The following is a 20885-nucleotide window of genomic DNA, read 5'->3' as shown; positions in this document are numbered from 1 at the left end:
CCTAATTAATGATAGTTTAAGCTTATTGTTAAATGTTGAATATTCAATTTGTATTAATTCAATTAATTTTAGAAGATAACGATTAATTAATGCATTAATAATTCTATGCGATTTACCTTTAGCCTTTATTTTAATTCGCCCTTAAACAATAATATTAATTAATTAATAATTTATTGTTAAACCATCTTTGAATATTAGAGAAAATAAATAAAAATTATAAAAGTAGAATTACGCAGTCAAACCTCGATATAGCGCCAACGAATCTTCATTACAACTAACATTATGTGGCCAAATCCGAACTCGTGTTTACATCTTCAGTTTAGCGTCATACTCGATTTAATGCCATGTAAATAATCGAAGAGATGGTGGCGTTAAATCGAGGTTTGATCGTCTACGATTGATGGTGTGTATGTTAGTCAAACATTGTACCAGGGTAAAAATTATCGAGTGATAGTCATAAAACTTTAGATAATAAAGATAACCTACACAGCAACACCTCGATACAAGGCCCTCTAAATAGCGCCACTGTCGTAAAGTACCTGTAAACGGGTCTACTCTTTATATATATTATATATATATATATATATTTATATTAGAAAATCGTTATATCCGTGAATTACTAAATGTACGATTATGCATTGTAAACGAGTCAAATCACGTGACTTTTAAACACCCTCGTACCTGTACGCCATTATTATAATTATTATTAAGGATAGACCCTACTATAGGACCTAGGATGAGAAAGAGAAGAAAATGAACGGGGTGAGAAGGGTACTGAGCCGATGAATGAAAAAATTAAAAAACATTGTATTATTACGTACATTTATTATTTTAAATACCTCAGTTTAGCGCCGAACTCGACTTAGTGACAGTTTGGAAACTGGCACTAAGTCGTGTTCGGCGCTAAGACGACGCTAAATCGAAGTTTAGGCGTAAAGAACGACTTGTCACCAGGAGGGTCAGAGTTCGATTTTCGTAAGTAAATCATTTTATTTTTCTCTCCTGAGTAAATATAAGTCTTTCTGACTTAGAAAAAATTCAAAATGGTAAAAAAAAATAGGGATTTTAATTAAAATGGAACAATTTTTGGTATAGAGACGCAATTAAAAACCGATCGATGGGGTCATTTGTTACGATTCTGTTCGGATAACTCCATTAATTATCGAATTACAATCATTAGGAATAAGTATAGAGAAGGAAGAACGTGACGTCACGTCGTATCCTTTGTTATGTTACATATTCCACAGGTGAGGGGAGGGTGGGTGATAATCTGGCACGAGATTGGCGCAGCGACCGCGATCGATATAGAGTGATAACTCGCCTCTCTGGTGTTCGTAGCTGCAGTGTAGGACACGTGGGTGCCTGATGCAAAGTTGTCGACAGGATGAGGTGCGTTGTTTCACATCCCCATGGAAATATTAATGGTTTCACGTGCTTAGTCACAAAGGTTAATAGCTCGTGTTGACGAAAATGGCCATTTTGCATTCGTGCTGTTGGAGGAAATCTTTACGCACGGGTAGTTTCCTCAGTGGATTTTTTAGTTTGGTAAGTCTTTTCTTTTGTTTAATTTAAATATTATAAAGTGAATTTCTGTGAGGTTTTATTAAAATTTACCTCGTTATAACGCTAAATAAACACTAAATAAAGTACCGTTTGCCCGTGTTTTATTTATATACTCGTAGGTTTTATATCACTTCTAACACTTCTGTTTGCAATTTCTGCCCTTTGTGAGGTGACAGATGAAATTTTTGTAAGTTATCCTCAAAAAATAGCCGGGTAATTGTTAATTTTTTTTAGTTAATCGCGAATTTTTCTTTTATTTTTATCTATAATACATTACGTTATTTACATAAGAGCATTCTCTAATGATGCTCTTACCTAGCCCCTTAATTATTATAACAATTAAATTATTATTAAGTAACCTTAAAGTGTATTAAATTATTAAATAAAAACACAATTAATATTCTATATTCGTTGTTAGAAACCTTTTTTTCATGCTTTTGTCTATTTGCTACATAAATTTATAACACTTAGAGATCGCGAGCTACCGGCTGATAAGTTCTCGTGCAAATACTAAACGATAATATGATTTAGTTTTTAATATTATCTTTTAAATTTCAGTTATAATAAAATACTAAAGTATACTAAATACGATATCATAAAAATAGTTTAAATATTTTATTATAATTAAGTATAAATAATTCTTAAATTTACTTTCTGTGACCAACCTAGAACTCAATTTTAATAAATTTTCTGAATCTTTAGAGGGTATTTTTAGAGGGTGAGACTTTGCATACATGTTGTTTTTTGAGGGTAAGAGACTCTATTGACATCATTTAGAGGGTAAGGGAGCTTTTTTAAGAAATTTAAAGGGTGCAGGCAAACGTAAAGATTTAAAATCGCTGTTACATTGGTGTATGTTCTTATTTATAATACTAAGAAAGCAAAATAATGATAAAAAGTTTATATTAGAATGATCCTTAAAATATATATTTGAATTATTTGAAAGATGAGGAATAAAATATTTATAGATATTCAATTTGTTACGTGTTTAATCCTTCGTAACAAGATGTAATATAAGCTTCATTTATTGACATGTTTACGAATAAATGATAAATTGTATAACATTTTCCAAGGTTTTTTTACAATTCTAAAATGATTTTGAAATCCGAAACGTTCTAAAAATTCTGAAAAAGCTCAGATTTTCTTGAAGAATTTTATGAAATTTCAGTAAATGTACAGGAAATTGCATCATTTTTTAAAGAGAAACTTTTATATTTTATTTTTTCTTTAATCTGGAGCGATTTTAAAGCTTATATTTAAAAATTTTTTCGTCTAGAATGGTTTAAAATCTTTACATAAATCTCCTGATTAAAATACATTATATTCTAATCCTACAGTAAATTAATTTAGAATATTATTTCAATTTACAAGGTTGGTTAAAGTGTCAAATTTCTTTACAATTAATTACAACAATACCAAATATTTCAAAATTATTTTAAAGCTCTTACCTTTCTTATATGATTCGCTTTAATTATTTATCAATTTTTCAATAAAATATTTAGAATAATTTAAAATATAGTTAATTATTTAAATGATATAAAACCAACCTATAGCTCGCGATCACTAAATGTTACTTCTGCTTGAAAACGTTAAAAAACGTTGAATTAGACTTATTACAAAATAAAATAAAGCATAAAATGTATACCCGTGTTTATTTGAAGCAGTATTCTGAAGAAAAGTTTAATTAAAAGAATTAAACAGGATCAACAAAAGGCACACGAGTTATTAATTATACGTTTCTTGAAGGTAGTTAAGGAGTTTGTAATATATAGTGAAAAACCTCGATGTAGCGTCCTTCTAAATAGCGCCATATTCGTATTAGCAAAGCCTTACACACGTTAAATCACCCTATTGAAAGAAGCTTGGGACCAGACAGGTGGTGTGAGGAATTTTCTGAAGCAATGAATGTAAGTAAGCTGAAGAGGAATTAAACAATATGGGGCATTGATGATGGGTGCCAAATTAAAATACGCCTCTCCAGAATGCGTGTTCTGAAGCACTGCTGGACTAATGGTGTTAATGGGTGTGATCAAGCCCATAATGAAGATGGCAGATATTGACGATAATAGAAGGATGCCTTCTGGGTAATAGAAGGATGAAGGGTTTTCATAGAAAACCCTTCCAGGAGGCACCCTCGTTGGTAGATTACAAATGAGGCCTCCCAGAAGTGCCAAGACGTTCTGAGATGTCCAAAGGAGGTGCCTCACGAGAGTGCCAAGGGAGCCTCTGAGATGGGCAAGAAGGTGCCTCCTGGAAATTTTAAGGGAAACTCGGATGGCCAATGAGTGCCCACCGGAAGTGCCAAAGGTCCTGAGATGGCCAAGAGATGCCGAGATATACGCTACCTTATTCTACGATCTAATCATCCTTTACGAGGTGATGTTATTTCGGGGGACGCTTAATCGAGGTTATGTTAAATTTATTCGAGTTTGTACTTTCCAATAGAATTACTTATAAAAGTTATTAAATTATCTCCATTTTCTTTTATTTTTCTGCAAGAAATTCAAGAAAAGCGATATTAAAAGAAGAAACTCTTTTATTAATACCCGGTAACAATGTTTTTTTATTCGGAAAGTTTCTTATTTCCGAGAAAGGAATCGAGATTACAAAGGAAAGAGTAAGCAGGATGCCATTTCCAAAGTGATTATTCAAATTACTTTCTTGCAAAATAGTATTTTTTATTATCAAAATTACGACTTTTTTCGTTACTTCGAAGAGGGAATTTCGTGAAGAAACGATACATTACTCGGTTTTTTCGCTACATATTAGCAATGGATATGAGATTATGAATAGAGAAGTGATGATTCTGAAGGAAGTAACTGTTATTTCTTACACTTTGAATGTGCTGAAAGGAAACTGTATTGAATTTCCTTTGAAAAAACAGGTGGCATTATAAAGAAGTTTAGCATATTTACCTTTCTTATGAGTGCATTTCTGAATAAGATAAACCATTTGTGCGTTAAGGTGTATCTGTAACAAACGTTACCCAATAAATACCGCTCGAAACTCGATATAACGCTGCCGTAAATATCGCCACCTCAATAAAGCGTTGATGGATCTTCTTCACAAATCAAACATAAGAACTTCAATAAATACATTCAAACCGCTTAAGTTTCGTTCCTTTCTTTTTTTTTTGGTGTCTCGAGATTTCACACTAATTCGAGTGTGGCGCTAAACCGAAGTACCGGAAAGTCACGTGATTTGGCTAGAACGATATAAGCGAAAAATCGTTCATATTTTCTCTATTTAATATTTATGGAGAGGGTTCGTTCACGAATATCGATTGGCGCTTTACTGGGGTGGCATTATTTAAAAATTTGCTATATCGAGGTTTTACTATACTGAAAAATGGGTATTTTTCACAAACAGAAAATGGAAAAATCTATCAGTTTCCGCGATTAAATGAATAATTAAAATGAGTTTACTTTTCAGCAAAATTTAAATATTTAAAGAATAAAAAATAAAAGAATTTAATCTGTTTTATTCTATTGTTTACAGTAAAGGAACATTTAAATTTTAAATCTGAAATAACAAATTAAATATTTAATAATTTACATTAACCGTTTTCGTCCTGTTTCGGTTTGGCTTTATCTTTTCTTTGCCTCTGAACAGAGCGTTGCGCTAAATAGAAGACTTCGAGAAATTCGTGTTTGGGGGCACGGAAGTCACGTGATTTGAAAGGAAGTGACGTGAAACAAACCACGTGACATCCTTTTCGAAAAACCGTAAATTTACTATTGCACTTGCTTGCGTTATACCCCCGCAGAAACTTGGATTCGATTGATAAAACAAAAGAAATCAAACAATTGTACATCCTTCCAAGAAAGGACTTTCCATAGTAAACTGACCCAATTTAGGTGTTAAACACGTCAAGAAAACCCGGAAACCTCCACGTGAACCCGCAACCAACCAATCAGTGCTATTTCTATGAGAATATAGCCCCTTTTTAGGTGTTACACAGGAGAAAAAAACCCAGAAATCTAGTGAGGTGCGAACCCGCGACTATTTCGCTCCTCAGAAACTACCCAAGTTTAGTGGTGTTATTCACTCGGCACTGAAGAATATAAATGTTTACAACAATACAATTACTGTAACATAATTATTTTTAGGCTGCATTTTATGCCACTTGCCTGTCAAAATACAAAGTAAAAAAAAAAAGTTATTAGTTTTGAAGGAAAGGTCCTTTTTTCTTTTCTATAAATGCAATAATCATTAAAGCGAATCAGGAAATTGATTGGTTGATTGTTTAATGCGTCATCCCAGTGTATAAGGCTTTATTGCCTATCAATTCTGACCGTTTCGGATGGACCTGACCTGAATGAGTGACGGAGAACAGCACGCGACATGAAAAGTCTTGAAGCGCAAAATCGAAGATGCGTGATTTATCGAGGAATTATTAAAAATTACCCGAAGTTTTCTTTAAAATGCTTACTTTTTTGTCAATTCTGTAGTCACGAATGCTTGGCATGTACTTATAAACAGTCGATCTTCGATTTAACGACACCATTTATTTGCTACTGAAATTTAAGTGTTAAACACTAAATCGAGTGTGGCGCTAAACTGAAGATTGCATATAGGCCTAATAGTGAGGAATATGTACCATACATTTCCATAAATACATGAGTACTATGCATTAATAATGCTCAAGAAAGTAAGTACCATACGTAAATTAATGGGTACCATACTTCTTCGTGAGTACACGAATACCACCAGTACACACGTAGTCATGAAAATGTATGGTACTCATTAATTATATTTTCATAAGTACGTATACATTCATGGAAATAGAAAATATGTACATAATTTTCATAATTGCTATTAGATAAATGCTTCCATACGATTGAAAGGGAGATTTTTATTTTAATAATGTGCAAGTAAATTACATCCTCGTATTAATTTATAGCATGCCAAATATGTAATTAATAAATTTAATTAAAAATTCCCGCAATAATAAAATGCGCATATTTATCAAAGAATACGTTATAATTAAATCCGTTTCATTTATATTAATCAAATATTTGAATGATAAATTTTCATAAACCGAATGCGTAATTTATTCAAAAGAAATTTGATTTGAGATTGCGTGAATTTTAATAATAAAATTCGAAAAATATTTACACATTTTACATTTCCCCAGTATAGCGCTACACTCGCAAAAAAATGCACTGGCGCAAAAATCTCCCCGCGGGAAGCCTTATATCGGGGGGAGTAGCATGCACCTTAATGGTACTTGGTACCACGTTATTTTCATGGTATACCATAAAAAAGATTAATTTGCCCCCTTAGTTGCTCATTCTTATGACGTCCCGTTTATAGTATAACAGATTATGCTATTGACTCGATTTTTTACTTGGACACACCTCAATTTTTTGGATATACTTGACATAATTATACATCGTAACACTTTTGTCCAAATAATTAACTCGGATAACAATACACAATGTTGTAATGTTTACAATACCTCAGTTTTTCACTTTTCCTCTGATCTTTTAAAGCACTTTTTGCGGAACTTTTCTGTTTCTCCAAAGTAGAATTTCCGTCCTTCTCTGTTCCTCCAAAGGGTACAGATGTAGTTTAAAATATGCAGGAAAGGACTACTTTCAGTCCTTCTCTGTATAGTCCTTTCGATGTTGAGGAGTGTTATAGGGGTAAGAATACAAAGTACACTTGATTTTCTCTTTGTCGATAAAAATCGGTGTCGATAACTATCGAAGAAGACAGACACTTCATCTCGATATTCACCAATAAATCTTCATTAACGAGTAATTTGATTTTCACAGGTAATTTTTGTTTACAGACGAAATTACTGCTAATGACCTTGACGTCAACTGCTTAGAGGAAATTTATTTCCTCTGAAGCTTTTCTTTTTCCTCTCGTCTTAAACCTCTTTAAAGCTTGTCCAAATAATTTTCATTGAAATTGTTTACGCTTCACGTTCCAATTTAATTCCTTAAAAGATGTTTAATTCTTAATTATATTTAATTTACAAATTTACTAAAAATGTAACGTATTTGCTTATAATTAACACGAGAAATGACATCTATTTAGCGTATTTATGCAAATTTTAATGAAGTTTTCTCGGATATCAGGTTTATAATTAATTATAATAACTTAAAAGTTAAATGCGTTGATCAACTTTCTAATTTAATTTGTGTTTTTCGAACACAATTTATATAAAATGTGAACATTTAATGGAGAAACACCAAATAAACACAACATTAAGTGTGGGGGTGTGTATGAAATATCTTCGTTGTCACCAATCGCCTACGAAAAGTTTATTAAATATTTGTTCAACAGATTAATTACTATTCTAGAACTTAATTAGTGATTAGTAAAACGTAATTTATTTAATTAAATATGTGATATATGTAATAGTTATAGAGGGGGGTTGAAAATTACGATCAGATACGCCTACTCCTGCTTATAAAATAGGAAACACTTAGAATAGAAGAAGCAGTATTTCTGGAGGGCCCTGTGCAAATATATGTTAGGGCCCCAAATAAATGACATTATGTAAGTCGTTATTTTTAGGTTAGACAACTATAGTAAGCACGTATAGCGTGTACTCGCTCTTTTTTACTTTGACGTAATCTATTGTGACGTCTCAATAGCACATATTCCTACACAAGATAGAGGTACATTTCTATGTAGTATTACATACGGTAGAAGCATAATTCCCACATACTCCTACGTAAAGTAAGGGCATAATTTTAACACATTCTTACGTAAGATAGGGACTGTAAATAAATGTCATTTTTCCTACGTGATGACGCTTCAATTGAGAGATATTTTAAGACTTTTACTCCTATAAACACACAAGATTATTAATTGAATTAAATTATTATGTTAGAAGATATATAACAATGGTTTTATGCATTGTTAATCCCGTTACTTTCGTTGGAATTTCTCGATTTGTCAATGGATTAATATTGTTCCATCAATCATCTTTTGTCACTTATTTAATTTTCCTATGGGATGATTTTCTTTCACTCATGATCTTGTTACACTATTTCTTTGTAAGCTGGATGTATTATTTTTAGACAAATTACACGACTACAATGGCTATATATGCTGCATATTATGACTGATTATGATACATTATGGGCGTGTTTGTAGGTAGAAAAGTCTGCAAATGTCTATGAAATTCGGAAGGAAATTTCAGTAGAATAAAATATAATAATTGCTAAATTTTATTTGTATTTTTTTATTATATATATATTCATTTATTCTACACTAACTTTGATTTATATGTATAATATAAACTCGCTTTTACGACTCACTTTCTGCGAAACCGTCATAAAGCGAGTCGTCATATCTCGTTCACTGTTATAAATTGACATTGAGTACAGGTAAATATTCCGTCCTCTCTGTTCCTCCAAAGAAGAATTTCCGTCCTTTTTTGTTCCTCCATAGTAGAATTTCCGTCCTTCTCTGTTCTACCATAGTAGAATTTCCGTCCTCTCTGTTCCTCCAAAGAAGAATTTCCGTCCTTTTTTGTTCCTCCATAATAGAATTTCAGTTCTTTTCTGTTCCTCCTTTGGTGTAAATAATTACACCAAAATTTAATTTCGGTGTAATTATTTACACATGCCAACTGTATATAAATTACAGTATTTAATAGTCATAATTAATATTTTACACTCTTTCCAATTCCTTGTTTCTACGACTAATCCACAGAGGGGAAATCTTTTAGTTCAACACTCGATTTAGCGCCCATTCAGAGGCCCAAACACGCATATAGACCTCACTAAACTATACAGTTTTTACTATGTGAAAAAATTTAGTGCCGCACTCGATTTAGTGCCAATTTAAAGGTGGAATAAACGGCGGCGCTGAATCGAAGTGATAAAATCAAAATGGCACCGAATCGAAGATAAAATTCAGACATTACATGAAATAAACGGGAGCTAAAAGAAAGAGAAAAAGGTAGGGAATGAAGAAAAAAGTAAAAGTGCTTTTAGAAAAGTCATTTATTGTTAATTAGGTGTCAGTCATTACGTTATCAGTAAAGCGTTAATAATGTTAACTTCTGTATCACCCGATGTAATAAAAAGTGAAAGGACTTTTAGAAGTGGAGGGGGGTCAGGAACCTTAATTAACTCGTCATTTTTAATGGCCAAGAACATGTTTAAAATGTCACATTTTGCACTACTAACGATGAAACGAGGACGATTTATTTTTATTAATTGTAGTTTACGTTTACAATACGAAAAGACGAAGTCAAACCTCGATTCAACGTCACTAAAATTAAGTGGAGCGCTACACTAAATTACCGGAAACAATAATATGTATACGTAATAACGAGGTGAGTTTAAGTGTTGGAAATTCATCTATGGTTCGGTTTGATGAGATACGTCAGCGCAATATGCGGGAGACCTAGAAAGGGGAGTTGTTTCCTTTCCTACGGAAAACTATCTCCCCGTTTTAGATACGTGAAGAAAACCCGGATAACTGCACCTGGCCATATTGATAGGGCCCCAACCCTTATTGTGTTCTACAACACTAGGATACTGGTGGGTGCAGAAAGTCACGTGATTTGGTGCCAACAATGGTACATGTAGTAATTCAAAGATACCGAGGAGTTTTCTCGTTTAATATTTAAAAGAAAAATTAGTTTAGAAATATTTGTTAGTGCTATATAAAGTGGCGCTACATCGAGACTCGATTGTATATCTGACAGAAGATTTCCCCTACAGCACGAGGTCGTTTTAAGCAGGTTTACGCTGCTTAAACTAACTTTTCCTCACTTCAATTTAATATTATTATCTCTCGGGGTTATGTTTTTAAAATAGTATAGAATTTATTTTCGCGAATATTCATGTGTAAGTACGCATGTCTGTCCGAACCCACCTTACATAGGGAGGTAAAGTATAACATTACCACGCAGTCTGTTCATTATATGCATTATGACTGTGGTCATTACCTGAGCTGACTTCATTACCTTCACTTAGTCATTACAGATACTGACTAGCATCATAATAGGTCGAGATTGTTATCGCTGTCGTATTTTTATCGTAATAAGTACAGTGTATTTTTAGACAGGAGGATGTATGGCATCGTGTGTTTCAATTTATACTTTTGTAATAAAAGATGGCAAAAGATGGAAACCGAATGAAAATTTCCCGGGTACCGAACCCCCTTTATAGCGTTAAAATCTAGAGTTGAGAACGTTATAAACGGGTTTGACATTCAGGCATTCGGTGCTGGAAGGATGCAGTTTTCTCTTAACTTTTACCCACATTAAATGCATTTAAATTTTTTTTTTTTTTTTTTAAATCTTTTCGGTAATTCTTATCTTGCAGAAAGTTTCATTTGCAAACAGAAATTCCCAAGACGAACATTTATTAAAAAAAAAAATAAAAAAAAGTACAAAAAATTTATTATTTTGTGTGATTTTCTTTTACTTTATACAAATAAATGTTCGTCTTGAGAATTCTCGTGAATTGTGTAGAAAGATTAGGAACAAAACTTTGCTACGGATATACAAACAGATGTTCTGTACATAAATACTGTTTACTTGTTATTACTAATTAAATTGAATTAATTTTTGTTACTTCATTATTTCATGTTACAGACAAATGAATTCAATTTAATACTCGAATTTACTGCCGTACAACTCCCCTAACCTCATAACTCGCGCCTCTTTCAATTTGATTTTTAAATACAGATATACCGCGGGTGATCCGCAAGAAAATACAATAAAATAGTTGAATTTGCCAGCATATAATTCTATCACCTGTCAATATGTAACCCATTCTCCTCCTGAAAGTCTTTTCAATTTGTCTTGTAAATATGCTTACAGGTTCTTCCTGAAAGTTCCTTCAATTTGTAAACATGCTTACAGTTCCTCTTAAAAGTCTCTTCAATTTGTCTTGTAAACATGTTTGCAAGTTCTTTCTGAAAGTCCTTTCAATTTGTCCTTTAAACATGGTTACAGGTTCCTCTTGAAAGTCTCTTCAATTTGTCTTGTAAACATGTTTGCAGGTTCTTTCTGAAAGTCCTTTCAATTTGTCCTTTAAACATGGTTACAGGTTCCTCTTGAAAGTCTCTTCAATTTGTCTTGTAAACATGTTTGCAGGTTCTTTCTGAAAGTCCTTTCAATTTGTCCTTTAAACATGGTTACAGGTTCCTCTTGAAAGTCTCTTCAATTTGTCTTGTAAACATGTTTACAGGTTCCTCCTGAAAGTCCTTTCAATTTGTCCTTTAAACATGGTTACAGGTTCCTCTTGAAAGTCTCTTCAATTTGTCTTGTAAACATGGTTACAGGTTCCTCCTGAAAGTCCTTTCAATTTGTCCTTTAAACATGGTTACAGGTTCCTCTTGAAAGTCTCTTCAATTTGTCTTGTAAACATGGTTACAGGTTCCTCCTGAAAGTCCTTTCAATTTGTCCTTTAAACATGGTTACAGGTTCCTCCTGAAAGTCCTTTCAATTTGTCCTTTAAACATGGTTACAGGTTCCTCTTGAAAGTCTCTTCAATTTGTCTTGTAAACATGGTTACAGGTTCCTCCTGAAAGTCCTTTCAATTTGTCCTTTAAACATGGTTACAGGTTCCTCTTGAAAGTCTCTTCAATTTGTCTTGTAAACATGGTTACAGGTTCCTCCTGAAACTCCTTTCAATTTGTCTTTGAAAGTCCTTGCAGGTTATACGCGCGAAAATTTGACGTAACACCCGAATTTACTTACGAAATGACCTCTGACAATAAAAATTGTTTACATGAGCTTAAATTACTCAACAAAATATGTAACTACTCTACTGAACAGGGGTTGTTCAGTAGAGTACGTTAATTAGAGGGGAATGAATGTAAATAAATATTTAAAATCTCTAAACCACACGAAGAAAGTCGTAAAACTTGATGAAATATTAAAAAATAAAGTATTTTGATATGTTATTAGCAGTAAATTTTCCTAAAAACGAAGGAAAAAATGCGCATAAAATAGAAGAGTCATCAAAAACTTTGAATTTATTGAAAGAAAAAGTAATGAAGACGTAAGATTTTTGTGAAAAAATAAGATTATTTCAAATTTTATGAGTAATAATCTCAGTTATGAGGCTGTAAAAATCAATAAGATGAAATTCCATTTGTATGGAAGAAATAAGCATTAATAAAATGGCGCCGAGACGAGTATTTGCCACAAAAGTCATGTAAATATACAGCCTGCCCATCCCCTCAGTGGTCTGTTCGGTGGTCTGTCCTTCGTTAATCTCGAAAACTAAGTTAGACGAAATTCGAGACCGGATATGGAAGTCGTGGGGTAACTCCGATTAACTATGTAAGAACTTCCGGTCTGGACAGGAAGTCGCGTGTACATTTTTCGAAATTAAAATATGGTTATAGAACGTTTGAAACTTGTTGTATGCAATTTATGCACTAAAATGTACGAAATTTAGTGTATTATGAACAATTAAATTATATTGCACGCAGTTTTGGGCGAAGAATAGATATACAACTTAATTGCTGTATGCATTTTACGTACAAAATGTAATTTACTACACATTTTACGTACGGAAATACGCGTAATACGGCGAACAATTACACGCAACTTAATTACCACCGTCAATTAATTTAAAGTACGTCATTTTTACTTCGAAATTTTATAAAAATTAATTAAGATGGCCGCCCGGACGATACAATTTTACTTTTTAATTAAGTTATTCCCAAGTTAATAATTTATTTATAAACCAAGTTGATAAGTGGAACAAAATTGCTTTTCTTTAATAATGATAATTTCGTTGCCGTAATTTACAATATGGGCAATTCTAATTGGGAATTCAGTAAACACGCTGCGAATTGCCATAAATATTTCATGCTGATGAATATTAAATGCCAACAATACGAATTTTACTGATGAAAATCGATAATTCTTCACCGTAATTCCCATTGTTTGAAGGCTCATTTGCATTTAAAAAAAATTCGAATTTCTTACATGTCTTCACGCTATTTATTGCTATTTTCCGCTAAATTAATGTCAAAAGTCGAATTATCGCGGCGTCGTCGCCATGCCAGTATGCAATTTTAACCGTATTTTTTAAAAAGAATCACGTGACTTCCGGTCCAGACCGGAAATTTCCTACATACTTCCTACCTCCGTATCTGGTCTCGATTTTCATCTGTCTGACTGCGTTCTCGAGATTAAGGAAGTACAGACAGACAAACGGACGATATTGAGAATGTATAGACGTGCAATTTGAAAAGTAGCTGAAGGAATAGGTAGAGTTGATCGTCCAAAATGGCGTAAAGTAGTAATAGTATCCGGCTTGATATATCGTTTAAAGCCGGTGTATTTAGAAATGTTGGCTTAGAAATAAATTATACTTTGATGTTTACAATCAAATCGTGATATAGCGTACCCCTGTACAGCGTCACATTCGAGAAAAAAACATATCGCCACAATACTCGGCTCGTTTGAGATAATTTACTCGATTTAGCGATAAACCAAAGTTTGAGTAAATTGGTATCGAATTGTGCCGCTAAATCGGAGATCGACTGTATTGTTTATGTAAAAATCGTAATTATTTGACTGATATACATTAATTCATGCTGTCGCGGGGTTCTTGGTGTAGTGATCATTCGATATAGCGAACAATTTCGCTCGTAGCGAATAACTTAACTCAGTTCATCCCGTGTTCGTTATAACGAGGGTGTAATGGAGTTTAGATTATTTACTTTTCTACTTCAGTTATAGAGTAAACACGAGTTTTATTTTACATTAATTCAAAAATATTTTAAGTTATTTACTTGTAATTTTAATATAAGTAGTCATATTTTAATTACGACTTTAATATTTTCTCATTTATTCCCTTCAGAGACTAGTCTTGTTTTCTTGGATTTTACGGTTTTAAATGAATGAATTTACATAAACTCTATACATTCGGTGATTTTATTTACAGTTTAAATTTGTTATTTGTCATGAGGTTATAAGACCAGGGATGTACAGGATGTATAGGGATCAGGAGGTGAGAGATGTACAGAATGTATAGTGATCAGGAGGTGAAAGATGTATAGAATGTATAGTGATCAGGAGGTGAAAGATGTATAAAATGTATAGAGATCAGGAGGTGAGAGATGTACAGGATGTATAGAAATCAGGAGGTGAGAGATGCACAGAATGTATAGGGATCAGGATGTGAGAGATGTAAAGGATGTATAGTGAATTGGGATGAAAGAGGTACAGAGGATGTATAGTGGAGTTGTAGGATAGATTAGAAAGTGACAAATGTAAAATATATTACGCAAAGTTTGTTATACCCGAATAAATCAAACTTTAATTCAAGGTGGTCAAAAAGTCAAAATATAGAAGGTTAAAAAAGTAGATATGTTTGGACAATTTATAATTACGAAAAACTATGTTTTTACATAACATTTAAACAAGAAAAACTCAAATTATGTGTTTGTGTGTCTATCTGTCGATCGAATAGAATTTATTTTGAAATTTCTTGTCTTGAAATCTTCGGTCGTTCCAGTATTTATTCCGGTTGTCGGCAGTAATCGTTCCTTAGGTTTTAGGTTGTTTACATCAGCATAAACCCCCGAATTTACAATAGATTTGTATGGAATTTTTATGCTTACTTTTACATAATGTTTGTTGTATGTTACAGCTATTGTTTCCCTTGACAACAAAGGTAAAAAAAATGTTGGAACCGATTCAATTTTTTATGTTGACATAAAACATCAATAGTTTCCAATGTACTTTAAAAATTTGTTCGGTTTAAGAGGAACTTTAACATTTACTTTTCCTTTTATTAAAATAAAATAATGTTTTTTTTTCAAGCTTTCTGCTCACTTTTATAAGTTTAAATTAATAAATAAATTCACATACACACACACACACGAATGTGTATAGTAGAGCATGGTTCAATTTTTCTTCCTTTATACCCCCTCGTTGCTTTTCCATACCTCACGTATATTTTCTTTATGTCTATTCTATGCTCACTTTATGCCACCTCCACGTCCCATTATTGTCTATAATTAGTAATTCTGCCTGAAGATTGCATGAAAACACAAGAGTGAACAATAGGAGGGTCAAAAACTAGTTATAACTCAACGGAAGAATGACAAAGAAAGAAGAAACCTAAACAATGAATCCTTTTGTTAGGTTAGGTTTCTTCTGTGTATCTTATATATATATAAGATATATATAGGCTGGATCGAGAAGGGGTGGTTGTAAGACCTTGATCGTGAGGCCTGTGGGGAGGTCCAAGTTAAAATCTATATAATTTCAATTGCATAAAGGGATGTGGCAACATAACACGTGGGCGATCTGCCTCCCAAGAGGAATTTTGTGGAAAATGGCCATCATTTACGTGTTATAAACGTAAATAAAACCCAGAAAACTCCGCACGAGCGGCCATTGTTGAGGCACGAACCCACGACAAATCATAAAGGGAGGAAAAGGAAATGTGATAAGATGAGAGCGTTTAGAGGAATCGGGGTGGTCCTAGACACAGAACCTACGATTGGTCTCGACAGCCCTATATATAAGGAGTCCCAAAAGTTAGTTATCCAATTTATATGCTTTTTTTTGTTTAATTACGCATTTAAATTCACGAAGAATTTAGATTCTAGAAATTCGAATAAAGCTAGAAAAACACGTCACACAATTGAAATATTATTGTTTTTTTTACGAAAAAAGAAGAGGAAAAAGTGTTGGGAAGAAGACAAGATGTAATTTCTGAAAGGAAGAGAAAGGAGAAGAGAATTGATTGAAAGAGAGAAGAAAGATGACGTGATTTCTGAGTTCACCAATCCTGATTGATAAAGGTTCGAGAGCAAACCAGACAGAATGAAAGGGAATTGTTAAGTGATCCTAGAATGATAGGGCCAAAGATACAGAATCCAAATGGTGAACAAGTATCACGCTAACACCACGTGGATAGGTCGGTGCAGTGTTTTGGAAAGTTTAGCCACATGTTCCTGAATGTAAAGGGAGTACAAATGCCAGATAAATGGGACATTTCTTTAACTGTATCACACACAGAAATAAACTTTCTGCTAAACAGAGATAAAACACGACTGCATAAAAGGAGAAACTCCGAGAAATTTAAAGTGAAATTCTGAATTCTCTATCGCGTCAAGGAAGATAATTTCAGGATTTTTTTTTCTTTTATCAATACTTTCCCGTATAACAGAGGCAAAGTAAAAAAAGAACAGATGTTACGTATAATAGAAGAAAAGTATGGCAATGGGAAGCGCGATTTTGTCAATCCAATTTGAAGCTTAATAATTCCCGTGCCTTTGGTCGAAAATTTATGAAATTTTGCATGGCAGTATGGGTATTAAGGAAATTCATGCTGTTAAATTTTCGGGGTTAAAGGTCGATGGGAGGGGGTCATATGTCATATCGTTACTTAATAAAGATTTCACTCGTTTTTACCATTTAAAAATTTCTCCCTACCCTCAAAATTAAGATTTTTGCCATTTTATAATAATTAGTAATATAAAAAGTTTTAAAAATAAAATCTCGTAACAGATGGCGCTACACGAAATTTTAACTTTTTTGTCGGAAAAGTTATGCAACTCGCTGCTGGAATTTCTTATTTATTGATAATAAAGGTTATGCCATTGTCAAAAAGAACTTAACTCCAGATTAACAATATAACATCCGTTTAAAATTACTTTAAAAAACGTAATTTATTTTAGAATTGCTGAGGTTAAGAGCGTAATTTTCATGAAAATAATAAAGAACTTTTATTGTTTTTAACGCTTTAAATAAGAAAATAAGGGATAAAAATGCTGTTATTGATAATCTGTAGGCATTTTTTTTCGCTCTCGTGTAAAAAGTATAAACAGGTGTTCTGTAGAAAATCAATGAAGAGTAAATCACACCTTTCGTTACAAGATCCAAGAAATACTTTAAGAATATTTATTTATGTAGAATAAATCTATTTTAAAATATATTTTCCATATTTTTCTCGTGCATAAAGTATATAAAATATTAAATATTTTAATGTTTTACCCTATGAAAATTAACTTATTTATTTAGTAACTCGGCACTGTTTTTAAGCTGTAGCACTTGAACTAAAGGGTGGCCCAAAAGCCCCCCGTGTTGCGAATGTGAAGCGTAAACCGAACTCTTTCTTTACAGGGTGATGCAGTATGAAATTGTTTAAAGGGGGTTGAAGTTGAAGGCTAGATTGTTCTCTACTCTATAACTTCAGAATAAAATTGGGATGGGTATTAATAACCATTAATACCCATCCCAATTTTATTCTGAAGTTATAGAGTAATGGGTATTAATGAAATGAAGTTGAGAAGTAAAGTTGTTAAAGAGTGACAGTGTAAATGGGATTGAGGTTGAAGCGTAAGTCAGGTCTATTGTAGCCCTTCAGGAAATTTGAACATATTACCATACAAAATCCGTGTAAAGAACTGTAATTAAGTTAATTAAAATACGTGAATAAAAATACTTCATAATTACTTAATACAATCCTAAAATTAAGTTAAATCATTTCCTTTATCGATTCTAATGGAAATGATTTTTAGTTTCAATCGTTCCTCCTTTCAAGTTTTCCACTGTCGGCACGTTTTCTAGTCGATCTGTTTTCTTGTGTGTTCTTGTCAATACCAAATGCTTAAGTTCTCTTAACATAAAGCGAGAAAAGTAAAAAGAAAAATCGAGTAGAGTCGGTTTCTGAATATGCTATCGATTCCCGTTCCATTTACCACAAGATTAATTACTGATATTACCTTTCATCCTCTGTAACTGATTTATAAGTATTGAAAATGGGGAATGAGAATAAACCCATAGAAAAACTATCTATAAGTCTCTTTCTTCTTAATTCTAATGGCTAGTAAATAATATATCCTCTATATTAATATAAGTAAATTATAATTGAGTGCGAGATTTCAAATATTAAAAGCCTTGGACCTAAAAAAAGATCTTTCTGAAAGCATCTTTCACGTCAATTGCTCATTTTTCATGGAATTGTCTCGCAGATTTTATACGTGAATTGTCCTTTACTCCGTGTAATATTCGAATATTCTATTGTAGTACCGCTTATGGACAATTATTGGTTAGTTTCTAGGTTTCTAGAATAGATCCTAAGTTTTAAGGTAGTTTGCAGTTGGATTTTACTGTAGTTTCTGTCTATAATGCAGTATCGAGTATATAGGGTATTTCCTAGAATTCTAGTGTAGTTTCTCTTTTTACTTTTCCGGGTCTGTTATATAGACAACAGAGAAAGTATGACGATTGGTCGAAGAATGACCCCTTGAGATGTTTTTACTTTTAGATTCAGGGGAACTTGAAACGTCGAGAAATGCAAAAGTTCGGGGTTTTTTTTTTCTTGTATATATGGATGTTAGTGTGTGGGGGCACGATTTTTTCACTTTACTTAAAGCTAAATAACTCCTGTGCTTTTTGTCGAAAATTTCTGAAATTTTTCAGGGAGGTTCCTGTTTTAGGGCGATCGATGCTGTTAAATTTTGGTGGTAAAAGGTCGACGGGGTGGGAAGATAAACGGGGTCGTGTGTATCTTTAGTAAGGTCAGACTTAATGGCGATTTAACTCGTTATTAGCATTTACAATTTATTTATTTATTTTTTGAAATAAATTTTATTCTTACTCTCAAAATTAAGCTTTTTGCTATTAATAATAAAAAAAATATATATAAATTTTTAAAATACAGTAATATATCATAACAGATGGAAAGTTACTTTATAGTTATAGTAACTACGTAACTTTAGTCCCCTGGTATTAGTTAACACATATTAATATATCAAAATGCTAATTTTTAAAAATTTATTTTTTACTTATTTTTGAAATTAAAAGTTTCTTTTAAAAAATTTAAAATTCAGTTCGGTTTTCATAGGATACGGCAACGCATGGCAAATCTGTCAGGTGTGGTGCCTCACGGGAGAACTTTCTATGTAGAACTGTCCTTATTTAGCCATTAGATACGTGTAGGAAACCAAGCTCTCCAGGGGAAACTATTCCTATTCTGGCATTAGAGACAGGTAGGAAACCCTGCAGTTTAGAAAAACATACCCTATATAAATCCTACTAGACACGTGAAGAAACCCCAAAAAACACGTGACAGACCGGTCAGGCGCGATCCCACGAATTTGGCACATGAGAAAAACGGAAGATGACTATATGCAGTTTATATCCACTTCAAATTCTCAGAATTCTTCACGACTTCTGAGAATTTGAAGTGGAAGCCATTAACCCGTTGACTTCGATTTCATACGAATTCCACATCATGTATATCTATTCAGTGGCTGCTTCAAAATACTAAACGTTCCCCCCCCCCATTTTTCCGAGAACTGATTTAATTCTCTATTTCACAGAACTGTCAGTTTGTATTGTTTATACTGAATAGTTTTTGGAGGCAGCGAGCGCTTATTCCCTCTTGAACAATATAAATTCATCTTTAACATTTTAATTTTTCCCCACAATTAATTAATTTGAATAAAAATGTACTTTATTTTACGTTTCCAATTATTAAACCTTTAAATAACAACGATTGCCTCGATATACAGCAAGCTCTTGATATATATAGTGACCACCCGGTATAGTGAATATTTTACTACATTGGGAGTCCACTGTGTATTCATATACTAATCAGATCGATATATTTTCAGATAAAATAATTATTAAAAAAAGTCATCCGAGTTAACTGACTTATGGGCCACCCCATAATGCAACTTTCCATTTACCGTTACGTAAAGCAGCGTTAAATCGAGTGTGGCACTATATCGAAACAATAATAATTATATGCAGTAAGAGAATTTGGAATAAAGGGCGTTTAAAAGTCACGTGATTTAGTAATAACAATGCCATTAGCAGATCAAATGTCAGATAAAAAATGTCCGTTGTTCGGAGGTTATTTTGTACTCGTGTGGTTAAAGTAACTTCATGAAAAAGATGGGCACTGTTTAAAGGTGGAGGTTGTTGGGAGGTGGCCGTTATCGGAAGTTCGTATCATTATCATACACTGTGTACATCAGAGGGAACAGTTGGCTTTATTATGTAACTTAAGTATTACCTGTCTGAGCACAGCCTTACTCTTCAGAAGTAGCTATTAAGGTGAAGAGAAGTAGTCTTTGATGAATATTCATTTATATTATTTTGATATAATAATAACAATTACATCAAAAATAAGAAAGTTGCAGGAATTAAACGCACAGATACGTGAGTAGCTAAACACTTACATAGGGGAAACAATTATACAAATTTGTAACATGTTGCAAGACAGGTAAAACATATGTTAAATCCAGCTATGATTCACAAGGTCATGCGTATAAAAACACAGTCTTACTGTCTTACTACACAGAAATAATCCAGAAGGTCCTCTTTCACTAATTCAATTTTTGTACTTTAT

General features: G+C 32.8%; 1 protein-coding gene across 2 annotated transcripts in view; it reads left to right on the top strand.

Moving 5' to 3' along the window:
* Positions 1-1195: 1195 nt before the first annotated feature.
* The window catches only part of LOC136987833 (uncharacterized), a 49780-nt gene continuing 30090 nt past the window's right edge, over positions 1196-20885 (top strand). For both annotated transcript variants that reach the window (XM_067285578.1, XM_067285577.1), the window contains exon 1: positions 1196-1545. In XM_067285578.1, coding sequence (XP_067141679.1) covers positions 1471-1545 — 75 coding nt within the window. In that variant the 5' untranslated portion in view covers positions 1196-1470. The remainder of the gene's footprint in view (positions 1546-20885) is intronic.

This window comes from Centruroides vittatus, unplaced genomic scaffold (genome assembly GCF_030686945.1).
Source record: "Centruroides vittatus isolate TY-2023 unplaced genomic scaffold, ASM3068694v2 scaffold_2802, whole genome shotgun sequence".
Classification (NCBI taxonomy): domain Eukaryota; kingdom Metazoa; phylum Arthropoda; class Arachnida; order Scorpiones; family Buthidae; genus Centruroides; species Centruroides vittatus.
Note: the sequence above shows the minus strand (reverse complement) of the source record. Positions and strands in the feature narration are given on the sequence as shown.